General features: G+C 41.8%; 1 protein-coding gene across 1 annotated transcript in view; it reads right to left on the minus strand.

The window, feature by feature from the left end:
- Afg3l2 (AFG3 like matrix AAA peptidase subunit 2) overlaps positions 1-11,470 on the minus strand; it is a 46,191-nt gene that overhangs the window by 12,203 nt on the left and 22,518 nt on the right. The window contains exons 9-12 of the mRNA XM_021214253.2: positions 9,154-9,291; positions 6,047-6,200; positions 3,011-3,118; positions 2,787-2,912 (exon numbers count right to left, since the gene is read on the minus strand). Coding sequence (XP_021069912.1) covers positions 2,787-2,912; positions 3,011-3,118; positions 6,047-6,200; positions 9,154-9,291 — 526 coding nt within the window. The remainder of the gene's footprint in view (positions 1-2,786; positions 2,913-3,010; positions 3,119-6,046; positions 6,201-9,153; positions 9,292-11,470) is intronic.

Below are 11,470 nucleotides of genomic sequence, written 5' to 3' on the forward strand. Positions count from 1 at the left end.
AAAAAAAAAAAAAAAAAAGACCAAATGAATTCAATCTAGGTCCTGCAGATGCAAGTCAACAATGAAGAGGGAAAGTCAGGCAAATACATGAGAAAATCAGCACTGTGGTAGAAAAATTCAACAAGGAAACTAAGATTTTGAAATAATTAAATATACTATAGAAAGAAAAAACTTAATCAAATAAAAATTAAAGTGGAAGGTCTTTCAAGGTAAACATATTAAAGTAACATCAGAGATAAACCAAAAAAAACAGAAAAAAAAATGAATAGCAAACCAAGATTGTTACATCAAACAATGGTGTATTTTTAAATTGACAAAAAAAAAAAAAAAAAGACACTTCAAGATGAGCATAAAGTAACAGAGTTTCTGATGACCAAGCCAGCACTACAGAAGATAAGTAGAGAAATACTATTCACAGAGGAAGAGAAAAGTCTCAATCATGTGAGCACAGATGAACAAAAGAGCTAAGAAGACATTAATTCCATCTAAACACAGTAATAATAAACAAAACTCCAACCAACCAGAAAAATATTTAAATTAGTAACGATCTTACAATAAATATAAATGGCTTAAATTCACTAATAAAGTGACATATACACACTGGTTAGAATAAAAAACAAGACCCAACTATATTTTGTCAGCATGACACACTTTACTGGCAAAATTCTAACAGAATAAACCAAAGAACCAAAGTCAGTAATATCAAAAATTGGTGTATCTGATATAGTTTTTTTAAAAGATTTATTTGTGTTATGTAATTTAAATTTGTATTTATTTGTTTTTATGTGTACAGGCGTTTTGTTTGCACACATGTCTATGCACCCCACATGTGCCTGGAGGCTGTGAGGGCCCAAAGAGGGCATCGGATTATTGAGACTGAAGTTACACACAGTTATGAGCTGCCAGATAGGGATGAGGAACAGAACCTCGGTCCTTTGGAAGAGTAGACAGTGCTCTGAACTGCTGAGCTTCCTCTCCAATGCCAAGATGTATTTTACTGTATATGAGTGTTTAGTCTGCATGTATGTATTCTACACATAGAAGCACTAGTGGGCATAAGGTCAGACAAACCCCCGGTTAAGTAACAGTGAGTTTAGTACCCACTCCCCCCTTACGATAGATCATCCAAACTAAAACAAACTTCACAGTTAAAGTATACCACAGACCAAACAGACCAAACAAACCACCTTTAAAATATTTCATCCAACAAATATAGAACACACAAATCAAGAAGAATCAAAATGATTTCCCATATTCTATCAGATCACTGGGAAATGGAATCAGAAATCAACAGCAGATTTGCTGGTGAGATGACTCAGCGGTTAAGAGCACTGACTGTTCTTCTGAAGGTCCTGAGTTCAAATCCCAGCAACCACATGGTGGCTCACAGCCATTTGTAATGAGATCTGACACCCTCTTCTGGTGTGTCTGAAGACAGCTACAGTGTATTTACAATAAATAAATAAATCTTTTTTTAAAAAAAGGAAAGAAATCAACAGCAAAACAAAATATAGAAACAATACAATAAACTTTTGAACAATAAGTCTAAACCTCAATGAGATACAAATCTACACCAAAAAGACAACTGAACTAAGTGTAGTAGCTCTTGCCTGTAATCTTAACACTAGGGAGGCCTGAGCCAAGAGGACCACAACAGAGTCAAGGCCAGCCTGGACTACTTAGCAACTTGCAGAACAGCCAGGTTTTATAGTAAAATCTTGTCTCAAAATGAGAGGGGGAAGGAGATAGAAGAGAGAGCTAGCCAGAGAGAATAGTAGTTACTGGCTAAAAAATGTGAGACATTGACAAATATTCATATCCTACTGGTGGAAGTTAAAATGATAGAGCCACTTAAGAAAATTAGCCTGGGTCAGGTGGTGGTGGCACATGCCTTTAATCCCAGCACTTGGGAGGCAGAAGCAGGAGAATTTCTGAGTTAAAGGCCAGCCTGGTCTACAGAGTAAGTTCCAGGACAGCCAGGGCTATACAGAGAAACCCTGTCTCAAGAAACCAAAAATTACATATTCAACATGGGACCAAGTGACTCTAAGAGAAATGAATATACCTGAACAAACATCTGTAAGTGACTTTTAGGAGTGTTATTCATAACAATCACAAACCACTCAAATGCTATCAAATGAAGAACAGCTAAGTGAGATATGGCATGCCCACACACCAGATAGTGAGTAACCACAAAAAACAAATGAATGATCCCTGGACCTTTCCCAAATAGCATTCTAAAAGCATAAGCCAGGCAACATACTGCAATTATATGAAATGTGCAGATAAAGAAACCCTACAAAGACTGAAAATAGATTTCTGTTGTCCAGGGCTGGAGGTGGAAGGAAGGGCTGCTGACAGATTTCTCTTGGGGCGATACAACATTTCAAAGTTAAATGACAGTGATGGCTGCAATGTCAATACACCACACCCCACATTTACACATGGTGGTGGTACTGTTAACACACACTTGGGAGCAGATCCTAAAAGATGTATGGTTAAAGTGATGTCCACATATCAGGAGCAGATCATAACCCACTATGGAGGCAGAGGATGGGATCCAAATATAGAGTACCTAGATGTTAATTGCTACCTGCTCATTCCCAAAGCTGGTAAAGTGCTCAGGGTTCAATCTACTGCATCCTCTAATTATGTGCATATCTCAAGTTTCCCATAATTAAAAGGCAAAAACTAGAAATGTGGGCCTCAAGTAAAAAGAACCCCCGTGACCTGGCCCTGGCCAGCGACTGAACTATGCTTTGAGAACAGCAGCCATTTCCACTCACCTGAAAACCCTGGAGTTAAGGACGCCAGTTTTCTGGCCAGTTTATCTTTTTCCAAGGCACTGTCTAGCTTCAATGGTCGAAGGTGAACTTTGAAGATTGAGGCTCGTCCTTTTATGTCTGGGGGTCCTTTAGAAATCATTTTTAAGGGGAAAAAAAAAGGCCACGGTGAGACACATCCCTACCACAAAAGTTATCGACTGAACCTAGTGACTACCCCATCTCACCAATGAAAATCTGCCTGTCGAAGCGGCCCGGTCTCAACAGAGCTGGATCCAGGATGTCTGGTCGGTTTGTGCCTGCCAGGATGACCACATTGGTGGTAGTGTTGAAGCCTAAAAAAGGGTAATGAAAATGTAGAGTCAGAATTAATAGTGTAGGGACGAACACAAGGCTGGATGGCAGTGGAAGGGTATCACAAAGCCATACCTGTGGTAGACATTGTTTTCTATCATCACCTAGCTTTGTCTGCATGTGGAGGGCTGAAGAGGGCACCAGACCCCCGGGCCTGGAATGAGATTATAGCGGGCTGTCATGTGAGTGCTGAGACTCAAACCCAGACGCTCTGGAAGAGCAGCTGGTACTCTGAACCGCTGAGCTGGCTGAGCTGTCTCTCTAGACTCTTATTTAGCACTTTTTAAGCAAAAAGTTTGAATTATTTTTCTCACTCGTCACCTTGTTCTTAGACATAATGATCACAAATTAAAGTTTTTGCCAATATTTATCCCTATTTTAAGAAATATCTATTTCAGCTAAAACACACTTTTACCTATAAATGAGGTACATTTTGGCACTTCCGCCTGAGACAATGCGTGATTATCATGGACATCCATCACTCAGACACTTGGACTTGTGCTAGGAACACTGAAAACGCCCTCTGCTAGCTACTCTGAAATGTAAACAATTGTCAGCTGCGATGCAGGCTATTCTTGGTTCTCCACTTAACTACATCTGGAGCTAACTAAAATCCAATTCTTTTTTTTTTTTTTTTTTGGTTTTTCGAGACAGGGTTTCTCTGTGTAGCTCTGGCTGTCCTGGAACTCACTTTGTAGACCAGACTGGCCTCGAACTCAGAAATCTGCCTGCCTCTGCCTCCCTAAAATCCAATTCTTAATTAAATCATTTGACATGTGAAGACCCACTTTAGTCCTGATTTTCTGAGATGGGAAGATGCACCTTTAATCTGGACCACACTTTTACTGGTAGTCTGTAAGGTAAGTCCATCCTTCACTGGCATTAGCCCATCTTCAGGATTGTGGCATCCATTGAAGACCAGCCAAGGCATCCAGCCTCATGGACTCAACAACGATTGGACTCCTGGACTGTCCACTGGTAGACACTATTGCTAGGCTAGCTGGATCTCAGCCTGTAGGTTACCCACTCTAATAAACTCCATATGCATGTGTGTTCTCTTCGTCTCTGCCTCCCTGCCCCAGTTCTGCTCCTCTAGAGTCCTGGGAACACAACTGAGGTTCCTGCCATGTTAGACTAGAAATGGCTCCTCTGTAACTACTCTAATACCCACGAGTCATTCTCTCTCCAGCACTTTCCTCCACATGGCACAGTTTTAAGAATAAATTTTCTCATTTTTAAACCATTTTTTCCTTTTAAAGATATATAGAGTGGGTGGGGCTGGAGAGGGGAGCTACCATCAAGATGTAAAGTGAATGAATGAATACATACATACATACATACATACATACATACATACATACATAAGGGAAAAAAGAATATTTAGGACAAGAAACCCAGTTTGATTGTCAAAAACTGGCTAAAGAATAGTGATGATAATGAGTTCATACTGTCGTGAATCAGCTAACCAATCAATCCATTAGTCAATAAATAAACAAGTAAGAGAAAAAAAAGATACATATACCAGACTGGCTCTGCCTCCCAAGTGCTACACCCTATGCCCAGCATACTTCTTTCATTTTCAGATTTTTATTATTCTTACGACATGTGTGTATCCACATGTAAGTTGGAGTACCTTTAGGTGCTGAGGCTGGAGTTACAGGTGCTTATGAGCTGCTCAAGTTACAGACAGTTCTAAACCAAACAACTCAGGTGGCTGGAAACAAAACTGGGGCCCTTGGTAAAAGCTGTACATGCTCTTAACCATTAAGCTGTCTCTCCCACCATTAAACGGCTCAGTTTTATTAGCTGTTCTCAAATACTAATACCCCTCCTCCAACCTTGTACCTCAGGACACAGGCACTAAAAGCATGCCAGGGCGGTACTATGACTCGAACTCAAGAGCTTGGAGGTACACTGACTGCCAGAGGATGGGCAAGGTCTCCATCTTCACATGTACTGCTACTGTGTCTGGCTTCCTCCTCTAAGGCAGTGTGATGCCCGCCCGGCACTCTGCCTGCCTTCCCTTTCTGTAAACAGAGGCAAGTGTCCACACACCTCCCTGCAGGAGGATGCAGCCCTAGAAACGGTGTCCTTAGGGTGTCCCTAGACAGGCTGCCCAGCATGGAAAGACTGCTACTTTCTGGGTTCAGGAAAACAGGTAGCTCTTAACTTAGGATTTTTTACCTCAAAGACTGGGTGAAAGTGGTGCGCAATTGGTTAAAGCTGTACTGCAAATTTTGAATCTGATTCTTTCCCAGGACCAGCACAGTTAGGCTCGATCCTCTCTAGCTATGCAGGTGGCAGCAAGGAGCTACGACTTCCAGTTAGCCACACCACCCTTAGAGACACACTCGCTCAATAGAGGTGCTGTGGACCAGAGATACTCACTGTATTTTGGACTTAGGGTATTTTCAACTTAAATGCAAGCCCACAAAGGTCAAAAGCACGGGTAGTCAACATCTGCCAAGTTCACACTTTACTGTGCCTAAGTTTTCAGGGTTTCAGAACCGTACTCAACTTTGAGACTGGGACAGACATCAGCTCTTGGTTGATGATTATTTCACCGGTTTTCTTAGTCAGCATCATCTTACCACCAAGGTTGAGGAGGAATGCTAGCTAAGCTACTAATATAAAATAACATGCGATGCATGTACGCATGTGCATCAGGTGTGTGCCTGTGGAGACCAGAAGAGGAGGTGGATCCCTTGGAACTGGAGTTACAGATGGAGAGCTGGGAATCAACGCCAGGTCCCCTGAAGGAGCAGCTGGGGCTCGGCTGAGCCGTTAGACTCTAATCTCTAATGATTAGATGTTCTTTTACTCTTTAAAGTTTGTGTCACAGTAAGAATTCTCACTCAGAGACTGAGACAACTAGGGGCTCAGTCTGACCCAGATGGGCGACTGCTCACCGTCCATCTCCACAAGCAGCTGGTTGAGTGTGTTCTCCTGCTCGCTCTGTCCTCCAAAGTTGCCTCTGCCACGCTTCCTTCCCACAGCATCAATCTCATCAATGAAGAGAATGCAAGGCGCATTCTTCCGAGCAAGGGCAAATAAGTCTCGGACCTTGACAGAAAGAAATCTGAGTTACTTTGTTGAGTCAATGTTACTAGTTTAACAAAGCTAACCTCAAAACAGGGCATGGTGTTACACACCTGTCCTTGTAGCACCGGGAAGGCTGGGGTAGGAGGACTGCAAAAGCCTGGGCTACACTATAAAAACCCTGCTCGCTCCCTAAAGACCATTGAACCCAAATCTTTCTGTGATTCACATTACACACCCAGGTATTTTTTCCTTTATAAATAGTGAAGCTAGTGAGATGACTCAGTGGTAAATGTGCTACCACTGAGCTTGCAGAGCCCTGAGTTTGACCCCCTGGACCCACCCAGTAGAGAGGTGTCCTCTTCCACTTATACATGCTGTGGAACACACTTGCCTACACACAAAAATAAATGAAAACATAATTTAAAAAATTTTAAGGAGCAACGGAGTAGGAAATGATAGTACTAAGCAATATCATTTCTGTAATCCATAAATCCATAAATCACTGTGCTGACTGTATCAGCTGTTTTTTATAACATAACAAGTCAGTACTGTGCATGTTGCCCTGCAGATACACTGTAGCTGACCTCTATCTGACCCTGAGCTGGTCAGTTAGCTTCTCCCAGGCTCACACTTATGGCCAGGGCAGTACTAACAACCAAGGACTCTTAACAGGCCTGATGCAGGGCTCAGTTTCCATACCCACTGGCTGACCAACAGAACTGGCAAGGAGGTTCTTGCCCACAACTCACAACAGAGGCCATTGCTGCTGCTAGCTGCTTCTCTTAAGATCATAACTTGGGAACATAGAAAAAGAAATAGCCTATTGAATCCCATACTGTATTCTTTTCCTTTTTTTTTTTTTTCTTTTTTCTTTTTTTAAAAAAAGATTGAAAACACACACACACACACACACACACACAAAGAGAGAAAAAAGAAAAAGAAATAGCCCTAGGCCTCACCATAAAGCCTCTGCATGTGCACATACATACCTACATGCACATACTAACAAGAAAATGTAGATATACCACACATATACACAAAGATGAATGGCCAATGTACAGGTGAAATATACTCAATATCAGTAGTCAAGAAAACTCAAATCAAAGGCAAAGTAAGATGCCTTATTACACTAAGATGTCTCTAATTAAAACCTCAGAGTGTGGGGGCTGGAGAGACAGTTGGGTGGTTGAGAGCACTGGCTGCTCCCAGCACCCATATGGTAACTCACCACCTTCTCTGGACTCTGACGCCCTCTTCCAGTCTATAGATGCAAATGCAACACTGATCTACATAAAATAAGCAAACCTTTAAAGGTCAGCATATGTCAGTGACAGACGGACAAGTGCTCAGGGTCGGTGCAAATGTAAGCTGTCACAGACCTCTGGGAAATCCTGTGGTAACTGAAATATGCCGCATGAGAAAATCCAGGCATGAAAGATCACACACCAAGTGCAGCAGTGTATGCTGGGACCTAAGCTACTCAAGAAGTATGTGCAGATATGTCACCTGAACTCAGAAACTCAAGACCAACCTAAGCAACACTGCAAGATTCCATCTCAAAAAGCAAAAACAAAGACAAAACAAGGGGCTGGACAAATGGCCCAGTGGTTAAGAGCACTTGCTGCTCTTCTAGAGGACTGGGGATCAATTCTCAGCACCCATATGTTAGCTAATGGCTGCCTATAACTTCAGTTGCTAGGTAGCCTACACCCTCTTCTGTCCCTGTGGCCACACTGCACACATATGCAGGAAACACATCCATACACATAAAAGTAAATTCATTTACAACAAGGAGCTAGAGAGATGGCTCCAAGGTTAAGAGCATTGGCTCCTCTTCCAGAGGACCCAGGTTCAATTCCCAGCACCCACATGGCAGCTCACATAGAGGTTACCTTAGACCTGAGACAATTCCTCCCCCTCCCCCACCTCTGTAACTCCAGTTCAGAGAGATCTAACATAGACATATATTGAGGCAAAACAGCAAAGCACATAAAAACAAAAAGCTCAAAACAGAATAGATCACACACACTATACAATTTCATTTATCTGAAATGTCAGAAAATAGGAAATCTATAGATGTTAGTCTCTGCTTAGGGCTGGGAGATGGAGAGATTATTGAAAGACCTGGGTTTCTTCCTTTTGGGGGTGGGGGGTGGTGTTTCAAGACAGGGTTTCTCTGCATAGCCCTGTCTGTCCTAGAACTCACTCTGTAGACTAGTCTGGCCTTGAACTCTGCCTCTGCCTCCGCCTCCCAGGTGCTGGGATTAAAGGCGTGCGCCACCACTGCCTGGCAAAGCAGTAGCTGGGATTTGAACCAGAGAGCTCTGGATGCACAGCCAGCTCTCTTACCAGCTGAGCCACTGGCCCAGCATTGGTAGCTTCTTAACATGACTAAAATGTGTTACCTTGTTTTAACAGTTGCAAAGATCTAAAACCTATTTAATTGTACATTCTAAGATAGTATGTCAATTATTCAATTATGCTTCAAGAGCAATTATATACAAAGTAAAGCCATTATTGAAATCTATAAATTAGGATTATTTTAAGAATGGAGCCAGGCAGTGGTGGCACACTCCTTTAATCCCAGCACTTGGGAGGCAGCGGCAGGCNAGAAAAAAAAAAAAAAAGGAGGGCACAATCTGAGCGAAGACTCCCAAGAATGAGAAGTATGGACAAAAATCCAGGAAGGAGAGTTCCAGGAGCTGGGGACATTCGGGATAGCATTTGAAATGTAAATGAAGAAAATATCTAAAAAAAAAAAAAAAAAAAAAAGAGTGGACTATAGTACTGGCTGGGGTAGGGGAGGTAGATAGGAGTGACATGGCCCTGCTAGTGTAGCCTTAGAAGACTCAATGAGGACATTCCTAGTGAAGGGTCCCTCTGGGGACTCAGGGACAGGATCAACCTCACCAGTCACGCAGGGGCAATGGGCTGGAGTAAAGAAGTTCCATCATCAGAGCAGAACAAGACTTACTCTGGCTGGACCAACGCCAACAAACATCTCCAGAAATTCAGATCCGCTCACAGTGATAAAGGGGACATTGGCTTCTCCAGCTGTGGCCTTGGCTAGCAGCGTCTTCCCAGTACCTGGGGGACCGGTGAGAATGGCACCCTTCAGACACAGAAAGGAAAGATTACATACAATCACAGTTTTGAAAACATACTATGCACATTCATAACAGTCCCAAAGGGTACTACCTCTGATTCTAAGTCCTACTGATAAATGAAATACTTACATTATAGCAGAATGTCTTTACAGAAGTAAGGTTAAGAAAGGGATTGTTAGAGACAATTCTATGTCTAATGGTAGCAATGTGTTGTGAAATCTCAAATACTTCCCTTAGACAGACCTTCAGTGCTAAGCGGTGATGTAGCTCAGTGCAGACTTAGCTGGCATGCACGAAGCATCCTAAACACTCTGAGGCTTGGGGTTGTTTGGTTTTCTTTTTTGTTTTTTTTTTTAAAGATTTATTTATTTGTAAGTACACTGTAGCTGTCTTCAGACACTCCAGAAGAGGGCGTCAGATCTTATTACAGATGGTTGTGAGCCACCATGTGGTTGCTGGGATTTGAACTCAAGACCTCTGGAAGAGCAGTCAGTGCTCTTAACCACTAAGCCATCTCACCAGCCCCTGTTTGGTTTTCTTAATGGTTGGCTTTTGTGGTAGTGGTTGTTTCAGTGTTTTAAAGCTCTCAACCTGATAGTATAAAAGAAACTTCAGCTTGGCTCTAATAAACTGCTGTTTAAATATTAAAGAAATATAAATACCACACTCCCAATTTACAAAACTCTTTTGTTCTTTACAAGTAAAACTGGTTTTTGAAACCATATAATTAATAATAAACACAATCACTGGCTTTTACTTTCATGAAAATGTACAAGTCAGTAACTACTCAGCATAGCCACACATCTACCTTAAACCCTAATTGTATTGTGGCAGTTTGAATGAGAAATGTCCTCCCCAGTCTTGGATATTTAAAAACTTTGTCCCCAGCTGGTGGCACTATTTGAGAAGGCCAAGGAGGTATGGCCTCAAAGAAGGAAGTATGCCCTACAGGTGCTCTTTGACCAGTTTGAAAGTCTACAACATTGCTGGGGATGGTGGATCACACCTTTAATCCCAAGGTTAGGTTGGCAGAGGCAGGTGGATCTCTGAGTTCAAGGCCAGCCTGGTCTACAGACTGAGTACAAGGCTACCCTGGGCTACAGAGAAACACTGTCTCAAAAAGAGACCTGCATTAACCCTAGTTCATGCTGTGCTTTGTGACTTGGTTCAAAATGTGAGCCCTCAGCTTCCCACTCCTTCCACCATCATGGCCTCTAGCCCCTAGAATCATAAGCCCAAATAAACTCTTTTGTGAACTGTCCTGGTCACTATGTCTTGTCTATCACAGCAACAGAAAAATGCCCAACACACGTGTGAATTCACTCTCATTGTTTACTTTCTACTATGTGACCAACTATAAACTGACTATATACATGACTCTTATTTCTAAATACTGTATGTGGAGAGATGACTACAGTCAAAATGCATTTTCCAAGGCTGTAACACAGCACTCAAATACTTTTAAACTGTGTTTACTGGGCTGGTGAGATGGCTCAGTGGTTAAGAGCACCAACTGCTCTTCCAAAGTTCCTGAGATCAAATCCCAGCAANCACATGGTGGCTCACAACCATCTGTAAGGAGAGCTGAATCCCTCTTCTGGAGTGTCTGAAGACAGCTACAGTGTACTTACATATAATAAATAAATAAATCTTCAAAAAAAAAAATTTGTTTACTTTCATATGCCTAGGCATGATGTGAGTGGGTACTAAATAATAGCAAATTATTTTATCAGGAAATGATTATTTTATTCATAAAGAGAAGACATGAAAATCACAGAAATGATTCATTTTACAAATCTTTCACCAGCCCAGATGTAGTAGAGAATGCCTTTAAGGCATATATCACTGTGAGTTTGATACCAGCATGGTCTACATACCCAGTCTCATACCAACAAGAACTCTAACTACCAAAAAAAAAATTTCTTTTACAAAATATTTATCTGTATTATATATTTGTCTTTGTGTGTATGTGTGTGCACATGTATGCAAGTGCCTACGGAGGCAGAAGAGGCCATTAGATTCCCTGGACCTGGAGTGGTGGTTGTGAGCCACCTGAGAAAGGTACTAGGAACCAAACTCCAGTCCTCTAAGAACAGCAAGGGCCTGATCTCGACTGCTGAGCCATCGCTCTAGAACCTGAGCATTTCTTTCTTTTTTTTTTTTTAAAAAAAAAAAAAAAAAAAA

The sequence above is a fragment of the Mus pahari genome, chromosome 15 (assembly GCF_900095145.1).
Source record: "Mus pahari chromosome 15, PAHARI_EIJ_v1.1, whole genome shotgun sequence".
Taxonomy (NCBI): Eukaryota; Metazoa; Chordata; class Mammalia; order Rodentia; family Muridae; genus Mus; species Mus pahari.